General features: G+C 35.9%; 1 protein-coding gene across 1 annotated transcript in view; it reads right to left on the reverse strand.

Annotated features, from left to right (window-relative positions):
* Positions 1-25000, reverse strand: part of LOC135204060 (uncharacterized) — a 270206-nt gene that overhangs the window by 23374 nt on the left and 221832 nt on the right. The window contains exon 2 of the mRNA XM_064234030.1: positions 1277-1466. Within this exon, the coding sequence (XP_064090100.1) occupies positions 1277-1463 (187 nt within the window). The 5' untranslated portion in view covers positions 1464-1466. The remainder of the gene's footprint in view (positions 1-1276; positions 1467-25000) is intronic.

The raw sequence follows: 25000 nt of genomic DNA on the forward strand, positions 1-25000 counted from the left end.
TCCATATTCAGGAATAATTCTACAAAAAATAATTGCTGTGAAAGTAGAGTCAGACTTCCTTGGTGATAAGAATAAAATTGCTTAGTTTGTTTAACCTTGTTAGCTATGGACATTTAAGTTATTTAGATCTTCGATTTTAGTTGTAGAAAATGTAACTAACCCCCCTGTTTTGTCAGTATTTCGTGCTTTTAATTGGAGAAGTCACGGAGCTCCAGGTATGAAATCACCTCGTGAACAACTATTTGCTTTCTATCGATAGAGCAGGAGCTTCCCTTCTGTATCTGAATGCGTTGATCTTTTGTTTTCTTTCTTGGTATGACGGAATCAAATCACACCTTCTCTTCTACGAATAAGCTTTCGGTTTTGGTAGGCATTTTCCCCCGTTTACTCAGTAATAATAAATGAGAGGTATGAAAGACCTCCGTATCTGGGTTGTGTGACATCGTGACATCTCGGGTAAACTAGGTGACATACACTAATTACAGAGGCAAACCTATCGGGACAATGCATTACAGCATAAAGTGGAAGAATGACTTAACTGACTTTGGGATCAGCTTCTTAATCACAACGAAATGTTATTATTATTATTATCAGTCAACCAATGCCGCTTAAGGAAGGGGCCTTTGTGAACCTCCGTCACTCATGCCTTTCCTGTACACTCTTCTTTCCCACCGTTATCCTTACATTAAGGGGTCGGTTGCCTGATACACCTTCTTCACTGCCTTCTATCAGAGGCATCATCCTCCACCAACATCAAGCATGGTTTATTGTTTAGCAAAGAGGTTTTTACGGCCGCATGCCCTTGCTGTCATCAACCATAGTTATTGGCGGTGGGCCTCGCCTTTGACTAAATAGTCCACCTGCAAGGCAGCAGTTTCCACAGTTATTGGCGGTGGACATAGCCTTTCACTAAAAAGGTAAGACTGCAAGGCAGCAGCTGTCCTTTTTAGTCGCCTTTTATGACACGCAGAACTTACGGCGGTAGTATTCTTACACCCCTACCACAGGGGTCTTATGTCTTTCCTGTACACAATCTTCCTCAAATCTCCACTCATCTCCAGCCTTCCTTCTCATAGATTGTCATCCAACTGGGTCAGGGTCTTCCGACTCTGTTGGTTCGCTCGGATATTCTGAAGTTCATTCTGTTTAGTGAATGCTTTTCCGGCAAGTTCCCCAAGAATTCTTGGAAATGAATTAAGATCATATTAAGGACACCAAGGAAAACGGTGCAGCGGAATGATTAAAAAAAGGTAGATCCTCTTCTACCCAAACTCACGTGAGCAGCCGGAGGGCTCATCGCTCCTGTCCTCGCAGTCAGGAGTCCCGTCGCAGTATCGGTCGAGACTGATGCACTGCTTGTTCCTGCATGGGAATTCGGCCATGGTGCACGCTGCCAGGCACTCACGGACGCCCATACTCACCCATACCCATATCCACGCCCACACGCGTGGCCCCAACCACATGGCCTGTGAGAGAGAAGAGAAATACGTCCCTTGATTAGTTCAGCTTTACGTATTATCAATTTAGAAGAGATGCATAACAAATTGGGTTGTAGGGTGATGATGTAATCGAATTCATGACATGTTACGACTGCAAGGGAGTTGTATGTTTATTGATATATATTCGAGCAAATATGCAAATGAGAGGAATATAATGAGATATCCAAAAGTATTACTGTCAAATACAAAAGATTATAGTAATGCTTAACATAATAAAATGCTGTTAACTAAATCAGTCAAAAAAATGCATATGAAGAAAAATATAGACCAAATGTAAGATATGACATAAAAATGTTACGAGAGAATGTACGTTTCTCCATCTATTAATATATAAGGTTCTTGGCAGTTAAGACATTCAGATGTTGGATACACAGATAAGCAGGTTCATATTCCGCTCCTCCACTCTAAATAAAGCACGAGTAAATTCAAATAACTTGAATATGAACCAACAAAAGAATCGCGCAATATTTTGACAAATATTTTTTTCCTCGTTCATCTTGTATAATTCTAAATGAAATAACAGCAAATGGACAAATTAGGCTTAAGTTAAAAACATCAAAAAAATATATATTATATACTGATATTATGAATATAAATATATTTAATATTATATATATATATATATATATATATATACATATATCACATTTCTACTTTTTGTCCTATAAACCCCACATAGATTCCTGACGTTCCATAGAGTTTTTCGGGCGCGAGATGCCGACCCACCGGAAATGAAGTGCCTGTTAAACTGTGTGTCGGCTTTTGGTGTTCCTCAAGGGATAGCCAAAGCTTCATCGATCCACACAATCTGCTGCTACCGCTGAAAGAAGTTTCCTGGGGATGCCGCCTGGGTGTTTAGAGACGCTCTAGGGAGGCTTTCTATCACGTGGATTTTGTTTTTGTTTTTGGTAATGACGCCTCTGCTTCGTCAGCAAATGATGACGGTAATTCCTGACCATAGGGACGCTACATACCCTCTCTAAGCAGCTCGCTGATTGGCGACATCATTCTCCATAATATATGGAAGCCGGTGGTGTGAGATGTTTACCCTGGGATAGTTTCTCGCTGGACGAGTGGTTTTCGCGCTCGGCTGCCAATCTGGTGGTCCGAAGTTCGATTCCCGGCTCGGCCAACGCGGAATCAGAGGAATTTATTTCTGATGATAGAAATTCATTTCTCGATATAGTGTGGTTCGGATCCCACAATAAGCTGTAGGTCCCGTTGCTAGGTGACCAATTGGTTCCTAGCCACGTAAAAATATCTAATCCTTCGGGCCAGCCCTAGGAAAGCTGTTAATCAGCTCAGTGGTCTGGTAAAACTAAGATATACTTTCTTTTACCCTGGAATGGACGCCGGGTGTAACGCAGAATATTGAAACAGCTCCTTGCTGTTACTGAGGCGTCAAAATATGACCCCCAATTGTGATCTTGTGTTCGGGCCTTGGGATTGGATGGAAACTGGGAATTAGATGAATTCTTCATAAAAAAAAAAAAGAATGCTGAATAATGCATTTTATTTTCTAAATTTCGGTGATCATGTACGTTTTTTATTCGAAAATTCACAAGCGCTATGCACTGAAATCAAGCAGGCAAAAACAAGAGATGATACAAACGTTATGCTTAATAGATAGATATCAGAGAACAAACAATGATAAACCGGCCTACTAAAGCCACAGTGGATACAGATCTCCCAAATACAAGTCGACGTTAATTCCTCGTCTCTACAGACATCATCATCACTTTATTCCGTAGGACCTAATCCTTCTAAGACACGGGAGATTTGCTTCAAGTCCCTGCAACGGATTGTCGCACGTAGGAGGGCGTCACATCGCCGTTAATAATTCAGCATCCTAGGGTCGCCTCCTTCGGAATACAGCTTCAATAGGCGCGTCTGTCTACTACTGCCTTTCGCCTCATTACGACTCGGCGATGATAGGATTGTTACACCCAATATGAATGTTTCATGTGGGAATTTTTATTTATTTATTTATTTATTTAGCTTGTTAGTTGTGTGTTTATCTATTATTTATCTAATTACGTATATATAGATATATATTTTATCTCTTATTCTCCCTTATTTTCGATAAGTTTATTTAATTTTTGGGGGAGTCCTTTCTTGTTGTGTTGACTTTTCACCTGTTATCAATACTTTTCGTTACTCCTTTTGGTAAGTTATTATTCCGGAAATACGACATAATATAAGGATCTCTTTATTAACTAAGTTGACAAGATTTTTGAAAGTGAGGCGAATGCTTCTGTTAAATTACCAGTAATGAAATGAGGTTATTTCCACTTCGTGGTTTTATACGTCATTTGCTCTTTAGAAACTAATAGTATATTAGATATTTACCAATATGATTGATTTGATAACGAGATTTGATAACGAGCACATAATTGCCTTAACGGGTAATAAGCAGAGTATGGCGTTGCAGTAAAGAAAATATAGAATTTGTAACAATAAAGTCGAACTGTTTTCAAAAGTTCTTATTAGCTAAAGGGAAGAGATAAATGGCAAAATGATAAAAAAAAGTAATAGCACCATTCTAAATCATTATGCAAGAGGGATACAAAAAAATTAGGCACGTGTTAATTGCCTCTTACTTTACCATGAATATTCACAGAGTTGCTCTACCATGAAAACATAAGCTTCAATGAACCATTTTCCTGTTCAGAGGTACATTTGTACGCACGAAATGAGAAATATTTCCTAATTAAATAGTTTTACATGCGCGGAAAGTTAATGCGACTCTGAGCAAATAATATATAAGAAACACTCATCGATATTGGTGGGAAATGAAAAAAACATCATATTCCTCATAGCGGAGACAGAATGTGAACTAGTTTTCTATCCTTATTGGTTATTTACATTGAAGGTCCGTGAATGGACATTAAACGTTATTTTCTGTCTTGCAGTATATGCTGTCATACATCATACTCGTATCGACTGACGAAACAACCCTTAACCGGCCCATACGCCATCAATAATATTGACTCAATACTGGGATCTTCAATCATTTGCCCTCACACTGCTCAATAATATTGACAATAATCGTCATTTCTCTCTTGGCCTTCTCAGAGGCAACATGCGCTCTGACGAGGATTCAGTTTACATATCCGTAGGTTTTTTGGTTTTGTGAAGAGAGAAGAGAACAAATAAAAAGAAGTGGGTGGAATAATGGGTAAAAAAGAAACATTGATATACACATGAAAACCTCTTGGATGAACTGAGGTTCAGTGAGCCATCTGATTTTAGACAGTTTTCTTCTCTTAGATGGATCAGAGTTTGATGAACTGTTAACCTGAATAAAAAAAAAAAAAAAAAAAACACATTTGAGACAGAGTATGAGACACATTTGAGAAAGTGTATTCTAGTAATTCAAAGATTGTCGGTAACTCTTCGTTACTTGGCCACAGGCAATGCATTTGAAGACTTGAAATTTGTAAGTGCGATGTCGTCTCAATTAATCAGCAAGATGGTCACGGAGGAATATTATGCAATCATATGCCGTCTCAAAAGTTTATGTAGAGACAGAAAAACTAACATTTTCTTTTAGCTTACTTTACTAGACAACGATTACAAAATGGAATGAAAAAAATGTAATTAAAAATGTACCTTACTAGCCAATAATTACATAATTTGGTTAAGTATATCATAGTTTTACCAGACCACTGAACTGATTAACGGCTCTCCCAGGGCTGTCCCGAAGGATTAGATATTTTATTGTGGAATCCGAACCACATTATATCGAGAAATGAATTTCTATCACCAGAAATAAATTCCTCTGATTCCGCGCTGGCCTAGCCGAGAATCGAACTTTGGACCACCGCATTGGTAACCAAGCGCGAAAACCACTCGTCCAACGAGGAACTAATACACGTAGAAAAACACTTTATTAACCAATATGTACATCACTGAAATAAAGAAAAAAATTTGAACTACTCTGAACAGGAATGAATTGTGTTTCTGAGGTAGAAGGCGTTCTTGTGGGTCAGATTTATTTGTCCATCTCACCCTCACACTACACGATAGTTAAACGAGTCAATAAGACTGATGAAGTTGTTTAAATATCATTAACGACCCTTCAAACATGACCTCAGGCTATCAATGTTATTGACAATAATGGAAAGATTGTCAATAAAATTGACCAGTGTAGGGTGACCATTATAAGTCCACTCGTCGTTAGACTGATTCGATTATAGTCCAAGTGCTCAGCCACTTAAGTTCTTATTGGGATTTAAAAGTCACTGGAAAGTGAATCTCTTAAAAAGGTATATAAATATAAAGTAGCAAGTTACACATTTCTAGCGGCATTTGTTTACATAGAGCCAGTGGTTCTCTAATCGCCAGACTGGTCATTATTATTATACAACCCAGTCTGATTATGATACAACCCAAGTGCTCTTCGTCTCCCAGGGGTGAGAGCTTCAACTTTATCTGGAGTGGAGCTGTCTCAGAAAAGGAGGAAAGAAAACAAAAAGGAGATAGCCGGGGGGCGGGGAGGAGGAGGTGGGGGGAAGGGGGGGGGGGGGGGGGGGGGGGGGGGGGGGAAAGTAGCGAAAAATGTAAATGACGCTTTCACGACTTCCAAGCGCCTTCTTCGTCTGCTGCTGCATTGGAGTCAGATAAGTGCCAGAACTTTCAGGACCAGTGAGGAGATACTATGATTTTGTAGAGGGATCCTTTTGTTTTTACGCAAAGAAGCGAACAGGAAATAATGCTGGCATGCAGTAAAACAGGAATATTATGAACAAAAATAAATAATAATAATAATAATAATAATAACAATAATGATAATAATAATAATAATAATAATAATAAAATAATAATAATAATAATAATAATAATGAACCAAAAAAAACTTCTTTCAGTTTTCTTCTGAAGATTAAAAAAGAAACCCACAAAATCACTGTGTAACAAGTTACACAGTGATTTTATGGGTTTCTTTTTCAATAATAATAATAATAATAATAGTCACCATCTATATTCCATTATTTAGAAAAAATTGTAAAGAATAACGCCATATTCGTATTGACGTAGTAATATGTTAAGGAAAATAAGGATGATGGTAAGAATGATAATTTTCCAAGAGAGGACGACTAAACTTTGTCCGCTAAAATGTCAAAAAAAAAAAAACTTATAAACAGGAAAGGAAAATGACGCCAATGACAGGAAGATCATTGAATGAATCACTGAGGAAAACATTGAGAATATGACAGAAATGAACAATATTAAAATGAAGGAACATGTAAAGAGACGAAGAAAAACAAAACTGCAAAAAAAAAGAAAAAAAAAGTACAAGAACTCGGAGTTACTTGGTGTTGTACCAAATCATCAGGACGAAAGTAATTTAGCGGTTGTTGCGTCATAAAAAGACCAATAAACAACCATCCTCAGGAACTTGAAACGAGCGTTTAAGATAAGGTATTGACCCAGCCTCCAAGGCGAGGAGAGTTTCATTCGCAAGAAAAACGTCCCAGTCTTATGTCTTAGTAAAAGTACATTTCTCCCGACGCGGTGAAATATGCGCTCTTTGAAAGAAGTATGTGATGCGAATACATTGCCGAAATCGACGACTTTTAGATGGAAATAAGGCCGTTCGTTGTGGCTTTGTTAAATGAAGAGCCTCGGAAACGCGCACTTCATATATATATATATATAATACATAATATATATATATATATATATTATGTATAGAGATATATATATATATATATATATATGTATAAATTATATAATAAATGTATATATACATATATTTATATATTGTATATGTATAATTTATATATATGTATATATATTATATAATATAATATATATGTATATTAATATATAAAATTTATATATTATTATATATATATATATATATTGATATATATATATATATATTATATATATATATATACAAGAAAGTTCGTTGTGGCACTCTCTTTTCATTTTTAAATTTCCTAGTGGCTTCAGCTAATAAACAAAATCACGTGCTTACTTTTGTGTTCTCTTAGTATTATACAGTCAAAAAACACACACACCACACACACACACTCACACTCACACATGTATATCTGAGTGCAAGAACGGACAATGTTGATTGCTGAGCAAAGCCATTAAACTTTGCTCCCTCCCCAAATTAATCTTAAAACTTTCCATTTTAATATTGTTCAAAAATACCGCATCAATAAAAAAATTTAGACTTGTATCGCTCGGTTTTTAATCTTTGCAGCAACAAGAAAAAGTCTCACAGTATCCCTGATTGAATGTAACTTTCAGTATCCATCCTGAGACGAAAGTGAAAAGGGTGGAATATTAGCATTAATATAGTCATGTTGCGCAATACTATTCCATTGCAGCTAAGGCAGTACATTTCATTTGCAGTGGACCTCTCTCTCTCTCTCTCTCTCTCTCTTTCTCTTGCTTTATTGTTGTCTCCTTATTTTCTCTAGTATATGCCGATGTGTACCCTTTACCGCTTCGAAGTTTCCATTATTTGTAACATATTTCCACCAGATACAGAATTTTGAATAAAAGCTTCCTTCCTTTAAATAATAGTATATATTAAAAGCCTCATATATATATATATATATATATATATATATATATATATATATATATATGTAGTATGTATATACACAGAAACGTAACCGAATATATATAAATGATATATATAGTATATATGTATGGATGTGCATATATAAGTCTGTGTGTACTGTGTGTGTGTGTGTGTGAGTGTGTGTGTGTAGTAGAGAAATGGCTTCTAATCTTTCCCTCTTTCATCAGTATCAGAACTGTTATTTCATCCGAAGAAAAGCTGGGAGAAATTTATTCTGTGATAACGGCAATAAACATTCCTCTCTCTCTCTCTCTCTCTCTCTCTCTCTCTCTCTCTCTCTCTTCTGCGCTGCTGGCGATTATAATTTGTATTCTGACCAAAATATAACTTCTCTGCATAATAATGAGCGACGATGCGGTTCAGGTCCTTTGTGCCCTTATATCCTTGTCTCTTTCAAATGATTTAGTTTTGTGTAAGAAACTCCGTTTTGCAAATTAATCTGAAAATATATATGTGTGTCAAGTACACTGGATTGGATTACCAGTTCTCCAAATCAGTCAAGTACTAAGAGAGAGAGAAGAGAGAGAGAGAGAGAGAGAGAGAGAGAGAGAGAGAGAGTCAAAAAGTTAAAAAAATTGAGATGTCAGTTCCGAGAGAATTAGTGAACGAAAGAGAAGGAGAGTCAAGAAGCAAATATGGAGAGAGAGAGAGAGAGAGAGAGAGAGAGAGAGAGAGAGAGAGAGAGAGTCAAAAAGTTGAATAAATTGAGATGTCAGTTCAGAGAGAAATAGTGAACGAAAGAGAAGGAGAGTCAAGAAGCGAATATGAAAAAAGATCGAGAGAAAGAGAAAGAGAGAGAGAGAGGGGGGGAGTGGGGCGGGAGGAGAGGAAAGAAAGAAAAAATAAAGTGTCGGATCAGGTCCTCCCCTTTTGCATCAATTGGCAAAGAAGCATCATCATGGCTGGCAGCAGATCCACTTTTGCATTGACACTGAAATCATTTAACTTCGTCTGAGATCTGTCGGGCCGGGGGTTAAAAAGTCGTCGGATCCTGGAAATTTATTGGGAGAGTGTCGAAAATTTTCGACTGACGCCGGAAATATCTCGGGTTTTCTGTTTCTATTTCGTTTCTTATTTCTGGAAGGGTGTCAGTTCATCCGACGGACGGTAAAATATAAAAGACTTCGTTGTCTGCTTTATGCTTTTGTCACATGACGGTAAAATATGAAAACTCTCGGCTTTTTGCTGCCGTCTTTTGAAACGAGATGGGTTCTGTGCATGTTATGCACAGTAAAAGTTTAGATATTTAAATCAATTCCTTGCGTTTTGCCACATATCGGTAAAACGAGAAATGTGTAGCTCTTTGCAATATGATTCAGCCACTTGACTGTAAAGTATGAAACCTTTGGCACTCTTGGCTCTTATGCCAATGTTTTTGGGTACTAAATGGTAAAATATTATGGTAAGCGCCTCGGTGGCGTGATTGGTATGGTATTAGCGTCCCACCTCGGTGGTCGCGGGTTCGATTCTCGGCCATTCCATTGAGGAGTGAGAGATGTGTATTTCTGGTGATGGAAGTTCACTCTCGACGTGGTTCGGAAGTCACGTAAAGCCGTTGGTCCCGTTGCTGAATAACCACTGGTTCCATGCAGCGTAAAAATACCATACAAACAAACAAAACATTATGGTAACATATAGCTAATTTCTATTTGCCTTTAATTCTCTAATATAAAATGTAAAATATCCAGCAATTTGCACTATTCCTTTTACCTTCCAGTAAAATGGGGAAGATTTAGTGCTGTGTCGTCTGTTTTTGTCAATATTTCAGTAAATCCCAACACGAAACACTTTTCTGTATATTTTCTCATTCAGACACCCACAATTCTGAAACCATGGTCAGTTATATTTTCCTATTTTTTCTTTTTCTTTTTTTTCTTTTCCTGCAAAAAGCTTCTGGTGGAAGGAATTGGAAGACTGAGGTTTTACAAAGTTTTTTCCTTTTCAGTGCTTAACAGGTTTTTCGCCAAAGAACACCTCTGCCTCTTTCATTTCTCGAAATAGCAGAAATTTGTGCGTTTGCCATACGCTTTCAAGCGCCGTGTAAAAACATGTACTGGAAAGATTCTCGCAACTGAACATTCTACCAATTTCGGCTAAAAATACACACACACACACACACACACACACCCCAACCCACCACCCACGGCTATCAACACTTTGGAATTCCTACATGGAATTCCTACATGCGGCCTTCGTCATCGAACTATTTTCCTCCTTTTTTTTTCGAAGGAAGAGAGGGTAGGTAAGAGATACGTTAAAAGAAAGAAAGTTGTAAGGGATCAAGGTTTCAATTTTTCCTCTCCCCTCCCATCTTTCTATTGAAAAGTAAAGTGAAGGTATTAAATGCATAATGGGAGGGTAGTCTATAAAGAATCACTTTTTCATTTTGTCTCGGGCAGGTTTGAATTGCGTTAGGCCTAAGAGGACGGAAGGAAATCCTCTGGAACTTCGTATTGTCCGCGAGGTACTTCAAAATCCAGTAGGTGAATAAAATAATCAATAAGAATGTGTATCATTTTAAAACTGAATTGTCATGCTACTGTCATTTGATTACATTTCACCTTTGAAAATCTTTATACTATGTTGTTTTCCATCTGTCCATCAGCCTGTGGTGTTTTCGCATGGTAACACTGCGTCCCGGGCTTTTAAATAGTTACGCTATGTGTAAGTTTTAGGTAAATAAAAGGATACCTGGGTGTACATTTGCAACTGAAAAGTGTTTTAATAATTTACTGTATGCGAATTACACCGTTAATATTCGAAATAGGATATTATTTAAAGCCCGGGACGCAGTGTTACCATGCGCAAACACCATAGGCGGATGGACAGATGGGAAAAAACAGAGTATAGTGTTAGTCATGTGCACATATATTTCATGTGTTTATTGTTTCCACGGTCATTGGCTTGACCTCCTACATAGTCTAAAGTTCGTTTTAATTTTTTTTTTCTTTTAGTTTTTATTTGATTTTTCCGCGGGTCGACATTCCATTAGTTAAGGCTTTGTAGGTATGATAAGGCCCCCGGCACATTCTAAGAGAGAATATATAATATATATATATATATATATATATATATATATATATATATATATATGCGCATTGTATTTGATCCAAATTTTTCTAGGAAATTTCTAGAAAGTTATGACTAACATGAATCGTAATGATAATACTCAAATTATTATTATTATTATTATTATTATTATTATTATTATTATTATTATTATTGTTGTTGTTGTTGTTGTTGTTGTTGTTGTTGTTGTTGTTGTTGTTGTTGTTGTCATGCTAATTTTGTTTAATGAAGAATTTGAGCAATTAATGAATAATATCTGTTTAATAGATCCGGTCCATGACTTCCTTTACTTCTCTCTCTCTCTCTCTCTCTCCTCTCTCTCTCTCTCTCTCTCTCTCCTCATCTCTCTCTCTCTCTCTTCTTTCTTTCTCTCTCGTCTCTCTCTCTCTCTAATTAAGGTTTGGAGGTCCCTGTGCTGTAGCTCTTGTAAGGCAAACTCCTTCACGTTTGTCTTTTGATTTGCCAAAAATTGTATAATTAAGTCTATTTACATATACATGAATAAACAATGTAGGACAAACAATACACAATATGATGGAGGAATATTTAAGTCCCATGTACAGTCTGTTTGATTTCGGTGTCATGGTGGATTTCGAAGCATTGCTCTGTTGTGCCATCTCTCTAAATCTCTTTCATGAAACATTATTAATAATTAACACGCAAATAGGCTCTTTAAAAAGAATGAATGAATCAGATTGTTATTTAAGGTAAGGAACTGCTTAAAAACGTTCACTACATTCAAAAATTTTAGTAAGAAAAGTGTATATACCAAACTTATTTTAAGCGCTTGAACTGTGGGAAAAGTGATGAGGCTCCCCCATGAGAAAGAAGGTAGAATATCAGATACAATAGACAACAAATTGCCTATAAGGAACGATGAACTTAAAAAAAACCGCAGTAATTTAGGCAATGCCAGCCCACAATTCTATACTTCTAATGCCTTTGTGGCATTATGGCGTAACCTCCCCGATAATATTTATTCACTCAACTGTTCCCTGGAGGCCGCCCCGTTTAGCAGAGGTAGACAGTTATATCCCTCATTTGTCTCGAAAAGAGGCCCTCCATTACCCGAAAAGGAGGCCCAGAGATGAAGTTTCCTCGTAAAGAGCGAGACCAATAGGGCGCTATATTTCGGAAGGCTCACACGGAATACTTCCGGTGGGAGAATTTGCATGCCGGGTACCGTACATCATCTCAGCGGAGCAACAACAACAAAAATTATAATACTAATGGATTTTGTTGTCACTATTCATTTTTTTCATAAAGTAAAAATAAATAAGTTTATAGTGCAAAATAATGGGTCAGGATTATTGAGATAAAACGGCCTGTCAATGTCTATGTTTTAGAACACTTGATTTTTTCAGCATTCATGTCTTTTGAATTTGTTATGAAATAATTTTCATTACTTCTTATTAGGTTTATAAAAATACATTTACATCGACAAAAATTATTTTCTGCTCTTATTGCGGCATGCACAAGCATACTTCATCTTCATTTCTGCTTTTTCGTGAATTGTAAGGAAATGCATCTCCTTTTCCGAAGGCAGGCAGGCTTTTCTGGTAGGCGTTGTAGTGCTGCTTTCTATGCATGTATAATAAAAAAAAATCATCATTATTTGCAAATTAGAAAGTCTTCAATATTTGCAAGTTAGCCTGGCTGTTTATACCATGTCATGGGATCAGTACTGAAAAAATAATTACAAGTGCAATATTTACCTGTATGCGTCTTGAAATACGACTAGTGCTTTCAATATAACGAAATTTGTTTTGTAATATGTGTAATATGAAGTCTGAAAATGCATTATAACCAACTGATATAACCCTTATTATAAATTTTTTATAACTAAATGACATTTAGTTATAACAGATAGTTTGTGACTATCTAATTAGCCTTGAAGAAACATGCCATCTGCGCTAAATAAAAAGAAAAAAGAATAAAAAGCTAGATAATTATATAAATGAAATTAAAGAAAGTAGAAAGTAAGGAAATAAAATTTTTTAAAATCTGAATTCTTTTTATTTTTTAAAGAATTGTATTATGTGAAGTGCAAAAGTATAAGATGTTAACTGTCATATACTTTGAATACAGATGAATAATGGGACAATTACGCTATATTGAAATATATGGTTGCAAAAAGAGTAGTCAACACATTTTGCTGAGGGATGAAAGAGTGAGAGTGGTGGGAGGAGAGAGAGGGGTATGGGGAGGGAGTAATCTATCTGATCTTTATCTCTTCTGCAGATTAACGGAAGCTCATTTCGTTAAGTAATATGTTCTTAATCATCGCATATTCAGTCATCCTTCAACTACCTAATGCAAAGCTCCAGCTATTTGACTTTTCACTGACATCCAAAGTAGCAGTGGTAATAGAAGTGCTTGTAATAACAGTTGTAGTAGTAATAGTATTAGAATGAACTCTAGTACAACTCTTACACAACTAAAGTATGGGTTCTTTTACGATAGAACCTCATATGCATTAACGGGATTACTAGACGAGGCAGATCTCCGAGCCCTGACAGGGGAGAATTTTAATTCAAAACCAGGACTCAGCCCTGTTAATCTCTCTTCAGCTAAATAGCTCATTTCTAATAATCACCGGGGTCATATTTGAAGTGTAATGGATTCTTATGATCCTTGGCTGGCACTGGTTTTGCCAAATGATTTGTGTCTTTTTAGACTTTGTGCTAGTTACGTTTATTAACATAAAACAATATTTCACATATTTACAAGAGTAGGAAATATGTGGAAAATATGCACACGTATGGTTTTGCTATATATATATATATATATATATTTATATATATATATATATATATATATATATATATATATATTATATTTATATATATATATATGTGTGTGTGTGTGTGTATATGTGTGTATATATATATATATATATATATATATATATATATATATTACTGGTAATCTTCTCAGGCACGAAAATATAGTCATTCTGTTGCATTCCACATAGGAAAATGAAAATGGTATGTCTCAGAAAATGCCCAACAGTTTCGTCCTCCGGTAAACGCTCTAAGAAGAGGCCCATTGGAGTACGAAACTTTTGGGCATCTTCTGAGACATACCTTTTCCATTTTCCGATGTGGAATACAACTAAATATAATATATAATATAAATATAAAATAAAAAAAATTATATATATATAGATATGATAATATATATATATATATATATATACATATATTGTTTTATGTTAATAAACGCAACTAGTACAAAGCCTAAAAAGACACAACTCATTTGGCATAACCAGTGTCAGCCACAGATCATAAGAATCCATTACGCTTCAAGCATGACCCCGGTGATTAGTAGAAATGAGCTATTTAGCTGAAGAGAGATTAACAGGGCTGAGTCCTGGTTTTGAATTAAAATTCTCCCCTGTCAGGGCTCGGAGATCTGCCTCGTCTAGTAATCCCGTTAATGCATATGAGGTTCTTTCGTAAAAGAACCAATACTTTAGTTGTGCAAGAGTTGTACTAGAGTTCATTCTAATACTACTACTACTACAACTGTTACTACAAGCACTTCTATTACCGCTGCTATTTTGGATATCAGTGCTCTTACTTTTCTTCTACGATGACAACGTTGATATATATGGGCAACCGTAGGTCGGCATTGTTTGAACAGTACTATCATCGTTGCCATCGTAGAAGAAAAGTAATAGCATATTTGGAATCCTCGTGAAACGTTCAATCAAACTCATGCGTTCTTTTTTCCTCTACAACTAATATTAAAGAAGTTAGCTTGGCCGGATATTCGGATCAAAGCTGCATCCGGCTAAAAACCATTCCCAAATATCATCATTATTTTTCATTTCAGAGGAAAAGTAAGAGCACATTTAGAATCAACGTGAAAATCAAAATGCTTTCTTTTTCTCTACGAATAATAATAAAGAAGTTAGCATGGCTGGATATCCGGATCAAAACGGTACCTGGCTAAACCATCACCTATAAAATCTACATATATGTTCCGAGTTTCAGTTCGGTCCAATAGTTTCGCCGTCCTTAGCGAACATACAAATATGCATGCAAACATAGTCCAACAGTCGGTTTCATATATAAGATCGATAAATAAATAAACTGCATTGAACCATCCCTATACAGAAATTCATTTCCTGCACATGCAAAAAAAAAAAAAAAGAAAAAAAAAAAGTTCATCACACGCGCAGATAGAGGGAGACTACTACAAACGGTCCCCTGAAAGTTTGGGAACCCTCTATGGCACAGACTCTGCCTTTTTGTCTGTGGAATGAGCGTTGCTTATGTCCTGTTTCCCCGGTCATATTCGCCAAATTCAAATGCCTCATTTATCACATGATTTCTCCCCTTCCTCGTCCAGTGCAGCCATCACTGCGTTCCCCTTCTCTCTCTCTCTCTCTCTCTCTCTCTCTCTCTCTCTCTCTCTCTCTCCTTCCCTGTACTAGTTTCATTCTATATTATTTTCGCATTTTTGTTTCCAAAATGTTTTTGGGAAAAACATTCGCTTGTGAATATTGAGGAATTATATTTCTACCCGCCTTTGCTTGATATTCTAATTAAAGGTTGTTTTTATAAGATGTGGTCGATTTATTTGTTATCAAGGTTAATTGAGGTGTACCCTATTTTCATGTGTGTGTGTGTGTGTCTTTTTAGACAGAAATTAATTAACATAAACGTGCATTTTTATGCACACATTTAGTAAATATGAGCCACAATTTATTATATACATTATAGCAATTAGGAGTCTAGATGGTTAGACGAGCTTTGTATATCCATTTGCTTAAAAGATAAAGGAATCAAAAGCATTAGGGTGAGAGATAGAAGAGCCCATTAAACAGCAAAAAAGTAAGATTCCCCGTTAAGAGAGAGAGAGAGAGAGAGAGAGAGAGAGATCCGTCAAAATGTATCCTAATCTTTATCTATAAGTTCCTCCTAAGTTTTTGAAAAAAATAAAAAGCATCCAAGAGAATTCTTTATAGAAAAGTTCGAAGACTGTTCGCTTTTTGTCCGAAGTTCCGGAGTTTGTAGAGACCCTACTTAAACAATCTCCACGATCCTCCAGAAATGAATGAAACTAACAAAAATCTCGCGAGATTAGGGGAGCTTATCCTCGTCTGCATCCGGACTTCGCTGGGAGTTCTAACGTTGGGGAAATGAAGTATGCGTTGATTAACATTTTTCAGAAAACGTTTGAACTTTTTGTTGTAAAAAAAACTTAGTATTGCCAGCGAGCCTCTATGGAAGGCAAAGCAAAGGGAGTTTGAAGTCATATATTTAATACTCACAAGCCCAGAAAATAGAAACCTGCCTATGTATCATACATGCATACATGTATGTATGTATGTATTATATATATATATATATATATATATATATATATATATATATATATATATTAACAGTAGTGTTAATACACAAAAGCACTAATCAACCATAATTCTCTTTGTGTTTAAGTTATTCTTAAAGGACAGCGAATTCGATATTAAGCAATATTTATAGCTTAATACTTGGGGATATCTAAATGTAAAGACAAACACACATTATATATATATATATATATATATATATACATATATATATATATATATATATAATGTGTGTGTCTTTACATTTAGATATCCCCAAGTATTAAGCTATAAATATTGTTTAATATCGAATTCGCTGTCCTTTAAGAATAACTTAAACACATAGAGAATTATGGTTGATTAATGCTTTTGTGTATTAACACTACTGTTGCAGCCATACTTTTGATGGAATTCTCTTTGATTTTCACTTGCAAATGCTTTCTCACTTATGTCTGTTTCTCTAGCCTCTTTGGATTTTCACAAGAAATAGAACTTCATCGTCTGCAAATAACATCACATTCTATTCCGTTTCCGATTTTCCAAATTTCTAGTCTCACTTATTATCTTTTTCACGACTTTCCACCACCCTTTCCATAAAGGTATGAATCGGCCGTGGATACATAACACACTTATATGAAACTCACTTTCACATGAAATTAAGGAAATCTTTAGTGAAACATTCTCACGCATGTTTTGTTTTCATTGTGAATAATTCTCTGTTTGTAAGTACTCCCTGTCGAGCCACCGACCCATCACTAGATACTAAATGACCTTCATAAAGGACTTCGACTTAGAGATCTTCAACCCCAGCCCATTTTCCTTTATTCATGTTCTCACCATTTGTTACCCTCACTTCTTTTTTAATCAAACTCAATTGCCTTCTTTAAATATAGAGCAATATTATGAGCTCTTCCCAACTAAAAATCACCTGTTTTCACATTTGCCTTGTTCAGGCAGTGACCATATATAAATCCAGCTTATGCTCACCTCGCCCTTATATAAGTCACGTTACTCTTCATTTACTCAAATAAATCATTCTTTTTCACCGTTTTCTCGTTCCCTTTAATTTAGAAATATTCTTCAGAAATCACATATTTCTAACTATCGAGGCTTTGCCGGTAGACATTTTCACAGCTCTCTCTCTCTCTCTCTCTCTCTCTCTCTCTCTCTCTCTCTCTCTCTCTCTCTCTCTCCATTTATACATACAAAGGAAGGTAGCCCCAAGACCTCCAGACCCTCCTAGTTCCATACAAATGAGCATAGATCTCAAATCATCTTTTTATCGAGGCTGCTCCATTAGAATTCCTGGCACATGAGATAACCTCTTTTGAGACGAAGGCCTTGCACTCATATCGTAAAAAGACTGGTATCATCGCGAACGCTATTTTTGAAGCTCTCTATGCAATCTTCACTTTGACCGATCGTATTTCACGGAAGTGGCTTTTCACTAAAGGTATGTGCGTTTTTTTCAATGTCTGCGAAAGACCCGTTTATTGATACGAATTTCAGAAAGCCTTCAGCTGGTAATCTCCATAAGACTTGCAGGAATGTTTTGTATCATTAGATGGATACGTTTGTATTCAAAGGTGTTCCAAACCATTAAAATTTTAAAACCTACTTCATTATACATTCGAAAGGGATTTTGAGCATCAGATGAGTTTGAATGAGGGAAGCGAATGTTTGTGAAATAGGAAATAAGCTCCTTTTTTTTAAAAGATTATATTTGGTAACCTACGCCAGATTCTTAAAGGGATACATACATACGGATTCGTCGACAACTGTATATATAAAAAGGGGGAAGATTCCCAAAGACAGCCTTCTGAGCCGAGGAGCTTTTGATGATGAAAGCGGGTCCTTCATCTATTCAGAAATGATGTGGACACGTCCCTCAGAGAGTAAATAGGTTGAATAAGTTTTTTTTATAATAATTCGTTACTTTTCAAATACCGTCCTGTTTGTTTGCTCTATTCATTGAAAGTAGTTTATGAAAATTTTAAATAATCACAGCGAGAGAGGGCCAGAATTAAGTGTGGTTTGGTTACTGAAATAAAAGAAAGCGGAATTTTTATCAACAGGTAATGGCCAATAAACATCGGAGCTTTGACATTTCAATTTCCACAACAGCGCACCTACACACAGCGAACTGTCTGCCCAAAGCACAATGTCAGATTCCTAAACCGTACAGTTAGGCCTGTGCAAATATTTATGAAATATTGGAATAGTTATTTCTCCTTTAAGAGACTATATTCCTGTGTAAGTTTTGTATTTACATACGATCCCATACCTACGATTGAAATAGAAAAAAAAAGTAAATATGCAAATCCTGGAGGACTATCGTGACATTTGCAATAATCTATGAAACGTCAAATATGGAAGGTACTATGAAAATGAATTAAGCAGACGGTTTTCCGTGAAATATATTGGTTGTTATTCTACAACGGAATAGCTTTTTGAAAAATATGAAGTTGCTTTATCGGCTATTGGCGAGAAATGCTCCGGCCATTGGCATTCACCAATATATTTATTATTATGTTACAAAGGTCGAGGCTTTAAAGAAGCAGTGTTGAGTTCCACATAATTTCGGACCAGTGGAAATAAAGCCTGTTTTTATTTTCTTTTTTGTCTTATACAGATCAATTCTATTCATCACTTATCAATGACCACGTACATATTTTAAAAGTATTTTTGCAATATGAAAGCTGAGCAATAAAGCTTTGAGCAAAAGGTATTTGAATAAATGTGATTATTGATCTGTTTTTCTATGTCGTTCATATTTGACGTACGGTATAATACAAAATTGGTTTCTAGTCTTTGTAAACAGAACTTTTAGGAAACTTAATCATTAATACAAGCCTGTGCCATCTTTGTAATAGGAGAAGGAATAGAAAATAATAAAATTAATGAATAACAGAATAAGGTGCGGTTAAGGATACGTGTTAAAAAGCCTATTTAGTAGTTTTTTTCGGATATTGAATTTACTTGTGAAGACTATTTTATTACATTCTTTGTCTTCCGTTTTCTTTTATTACGAAAATATTAAAAACCATCCACTTAAATCCTATAGGCAACCAGACACCTCTGGACCACGCAATTCTCATTAAAGGAAAACTTAGTGAATATTAAGGTAGGATAAGTTTAGTTTTAATATTCTTCACAATTTTCTAAGGTATAGATCCATTACACACAATTTTTGAGTTGATACTACTTCAAATTTTTCGGACATTCAGTCGGTAAGCTTTTATTTGTTTATAATCTTGATTACTTTAAATTTTAATTTGAAAAAGCTATGGTACATTTTTAGCTAATATCTCGCTGAAGTTTCTCGTACATCCATATACCTTTTAAGCCCTTAGTCATCATACCATTGATCATCGATGTGGTTTCTTCCGAAAGAGTCTTCTGCCTTCTAAGGTTTTAATGGCTTCGGAATTTTTTTTTATTTTTTGTTTTTTTACTGTTTCTCGCGGTGATTTTCCTCCATTGCCATGGTAAAGGTGGAATTCCGTAGAATTTGCTATGTTGACTTCCATTATCTCTTATCTTATATGGGCGTCTTTTCCTTCTTTCTTATTCGGCTCTTCTTATCCCTTTCCTTTCATCTAATCCTCTCTCTCTCTCTCTCTCTCTCTCTCTCTCTCTCTCTCTCTCTCTCTCTTATTTATGGAATTTATTTCTTCCTTTTCATTTACCGATGAACCTCTGTATACACTCACTCTCTCTCTCTCTCTCTCTCTCTCTCTCTCTCCTCTCTCTCTCTCTCTCTCCTCTCTCTCTCTCTTCTCTATTTGATGGATGTTTTATCATCTTCCTCTATACGATGAACCTCTGTATATTTCACCTCCCTTTACGCTCTCTCTCTCTCCTCTCTCTCTCTCTCTCTCTCTCTCTCTCTCTCTCTCATATACCAATTTCCTTTCCTTCTCCCATACGCACCCTCCCCTTTCGCTGCTTCTTCCCTCCCTTTATCAGTCCTTTCATTCCTCGTACTCTGCTCTGTGTTTCCCTTTCCCTCTCTCCGTCCATCCCTTTTCCTCCGCGGTTATTTTTTTCTATCTTCCCCATTTTAGCGACCCCTCTCTCCCCAAATTCAGACATTACCTGGCAGCAGCAATCTTCTCTTATTGAATTTCCCTCCTCTCTTCGCTTCCAGTCTGCGTGATTCACCCACATTCTCCCATTTATATACTCTTGTTTCCCCCTTTCCATTAACATTCTCATTTCTGGTATTTTCGTTGACCCGATTTTCCCAGCCCCGGGCAGGCTTTTGGAAGAGAGAGAGAGAGAGAGAGAGAGAGAGAGAGAGAGATTCCATTTCAATGCTGAATGGCAGTTGGTTGAGGGTTTTCCGGATTAGCGGCGTTCGTTTAATAGTGGTGTGTTCAGAATATCAACCGTTATTACTGATACAGATATCGAATCGTTAGCCGTCATGTTTTCCACTTTTAACCACCATCTAATGCTACTATTGATAATAATCATAATAATAATCTTAATAATCACGACTATGCTCTTACTTTTAATGTCATCATCATCATCATCTCTCTCTCTCTCTCTCAGAGTCTTCTGTAGACCAACTTCTCTCGGTAGGCCTAAGACAGCTCGTGTAATTTCCCCCAGGTTATTACTATTTCCGACGATCTATTCACCTTTTACCGAATGTGATGGAGACGCTGACTCCCAAATCATGTATCCGTCCCTCTGTTGCCTATATTTCCTCTCCCGAAAACTGAAGAAGTCGAGAACATTGGGATAATTTTTCCCCGAGACTAATTCGCCGGTGTAGCGTGTCTCATTTCGAAATCAGCAGATTATAATGCGGTCTCGTCTCTACTGGAGGCTTTTGGGTGTTATTGCATTTTGAAGTTTCAGCAAAGATATTTCATCGACATAGATAATTGTTGTTTTTGCACCAGTCGTTACCTTCATTAATGTTCTGAAATGTGATGAATATTATATAACAAATAATAATGTTTGTTATGCTAGGGGCTTTAATGTTATTTCGATGCTGGGATACTTCCATTATCTCACAGAACTCCTCATTATATATCTCATTCCGATGACTAATCTGTATTAAAAAAAAATGTATTAAAAAAGGAGCGTCTGTAACTGATGGAAAGGCAAGTTTTAGAAACCTTTCAATGAGGAACTACAAAGAAATAGAAAAGTTATGTTTACGAAATGGAATAGATACCAAAATGTTTATATACTATGCGTATGTTGTGTTACCAACTGAGATACGACGTTTTTAAAGTTTGCAAGGAATTGTCGATATCAAAAGATTTTCTTAGTGACACGAAGCACACACAAAAAATTATACACGTAAACAACCATATATGTGTGTGCGTGTGTCAGTGTGTGTGGACGTGAGCGTACATTCCTTTTCTACATCGTAGTATTATTTAGAAAATCTTTTGATGGGACAATTTGCAACATTATACCGTACCCATTGAACGTTGTAAACAGATGAACAATGCCTTTCAATATATCTTGAAAGTTACACACGTTCGATTATCTATAGCATGCAAAAATAAAATATAAGTAAGTGGTATTACTTATAATGCTGCTAATGACCTTAAGAATTGTTGCCATAATAATAATAATAATAATAATAATAATAATAATAATAATAATAATAATAATAATAATAATAATAATAATAATTAGGCCTTGAAAATTATGAAAAATGGGAAATAAACAAACAGTAACATTTCCGTGCATCTATCCGTTCAGGAAAAATATTGGTGAACAAGATATCGAATCTGATAGATCTAAATCTAACGATGATAACGTCGAAGTTGCAACTAATCCCACCAAATAAAAATAAAAAACCTAGTGTGCTTCAACGGCAAAAACAAAAACAGCTTTTACCACCGTATGAGGATTTACTTTCCATTTGGATCCTCGGAGCTAATAATAATGTTTGATCCATCAGCAACAACAACGCGGGACGTTCCATCAACGAAAACAACTAATAACCGATACATTATAATCAGCAGTAACAAACAAAGCTATCATCATCATTGCTCTGAACGGGAACCAATAGGGAATTGCCCTCGGAACGAGGTTGGCCAATAGAGCAATAAGAAAGCAATCAACCGGAGGCCATTTCAATGAATTGTTGCTTCACGGAACTGGAAAAGGACCTTTACCTTAATGTTTGTCTTCGTCTTTAGAGGGACATCATCTCTTTATGGGAGATCGTGCGCCCGATCTAATACGAGAGTTAGCAGAAAACTCCAACAGTCGTCTGTTTCCTGCATGACTTTGAAAAACGCTTCGCATGATTTCAAGTCTGTTGCCTTTGATTGATTGCTGCTTTATCTTTTGTGCAACCCCTGGATTGATCTATAGAGACACATCAGTGCCTAGCATATTAAATCTTCTTTAATATTTCGTTTAAATCCTTTACAAACAACTTACATATATTGATACGAGTATTCGTCAGTCTTCATTTATTTTCGCATATCCATTGACGTTGTTTAACTTAGACCTATATACAAATCTGGTAAACTACAACAACAAATAATGCATGGGTAGGTTGCTGGAATATTTCGAGTACTGAAACATTTATGAAAATAATTTTCTGCGGAATTATTTTAAATTCACTATGATATCCAATATCTGTGCGGCTGAAAGTTGAACGTTAGCTGTAGAAATGCGTCGCTCTTTTATGTTTTTAGGTGCTGGGTCAAAAACATGTTCATCCCTTATAAATGATCCATCTGTAAGTGACTTTTTCTTTCTTTCTTTCTTTCTTTTTTTACCAGGAAATGGATATCAATAAATATGCCGTTTGTGTGAATCGATTTTTATCTTTCCACTCGTATAATTTAAGTTTTATTCCCACGCTTACCTCAGGAGCTTAAATGGTAGCTCCGCACATATTCATATGTATTTTCCCAAAAAATTATGATTGCAATATTTTTCGATAAATATTTATTACTGCTAGCTGTTTTTAGAGAGAAGATGGGGACCAGATATCAAATCAGAATTTATGCCACTCTGTGCCAGCTGTTACGAAAGGTTTCTCGTATAATTACTACTGTTTCCCATTTTGATTCGTTCTGCAAAATTTAAGCAAGTTTCAAAGTTAAGGTTAGATTGGATCAAGTTAAAAGGATTAGTGTAGATGCCGGATGAATTGTTTTAATATGTTGGTTTAGATTTATGAACGTATTCCTAAGATTTGAGACTCTTTACTGCAGGTATTTAGTGGACCCTCCGTCCTCAACCTGCCTTAAGTAACATACTCTTGAAAAAAACCGGTTTGTAAGTCTCATGGATTTAGAAGTCCTCTACGTGACAACATTTCTGAGCCATTTTAGACAAGCTCACGCGTCAAATAGGTGGTAAATGAAAATTAAAGCAGACCTCTTCTATTCTCTTCTTATATTTTCTCTTGTCGATCTCGGGCTAGAAACAGTTGATAGCTGTCCTTTGTGCTTTGTAAAGAATGCCTAAAGGCATATTACATTGCTAGAGACAATGGTTACAAGGCTAAAAATAAGAATAGATGAACCTGGGTATATAAAAAAATTTGTATACAAATGCTCAAACGTACATGTATAAATTTACAACTGTGTTATTTTAAGATGTGTCAATACGTTATTCTTTAAAGTTGAAACAAACATTTAAAAAAATACCAAAAGAAAAAGCCAGTGATCAATTTGGAACTATAATTATTTTTCGCTGTTTATTGGTCACCCCAATTTTTGGTCGCACAAATCTCATAAGTGTCTTTCTTTTGAATCGGCGAAATATCTGGCAGGTTTTGTTTCAAATGATTTCTTAAGGACTTCAAGAACCAAACGGCTGTCGCACATTACCTACAAGATAATAATGATAACCTGGAAAGTTTCTTTTACGGCACAAATTGCTTATTATCATTTAGCCTGGCGAATGTATTGCTTTTACCGTTATGCCAGTACTGTCGGGGGAACCCCTTGCATTTAGAGGTTTCGATGAACAGCATCCAAGCAGTTTCAGTTTTTTCTAGTCCTTTTTGTGATGTTTCAGTTATTGTTCTTTTATTTGCCATTATATTGGTTTCTCAAATATAGTCCACGTTGGACCTTGGTTTTCTGTTTGTTTCTGTTCAGGATTTCAGTTTATATTTCATACGATGTATAGATATTATCACTAAGTCCCAAAAGCAATTGACAGAAGTCTGACACAGGAAGTCTTTGTCAATATTTTTGTTCATAGTCTTATTTTTCACAAGTTTATATGTGTACCAAATCTGTAATGTGTTTATGTATATATAAGTGTGTGTGCGTGTGTATGTGTGTGTGCCTATTCATCTCTCCCTCCAGTCTACCCCTTTCCACTGCGTTTTTTTTTTTTTTTATTGATCATCTGATCCTCATACATTGTCTCAAATGCTCCTCCCCCATATCTTTTCACAGTTTTTCTAGCTAAGTGTTTTTCTGTTTATTTCTAACTCCACATTTTCTATTCATTGCTGCAGGAACCTACGTTAGCCTCTAT

This window comes from Macrobrachium nipponense, chromosome 44 (assembly GCF_015104395.2).
Source record: "Macrobrachium nipponense isolate FS-2020 chromosome 44, ASM1510439v2, whole genome shotgun sequence".
NCBI lineage: Eukaryota > Metazoa > Arthropoda > Malacostraca > Decapoda > Palaemonidae > Macrobrachium > Macrobrachium nipponense.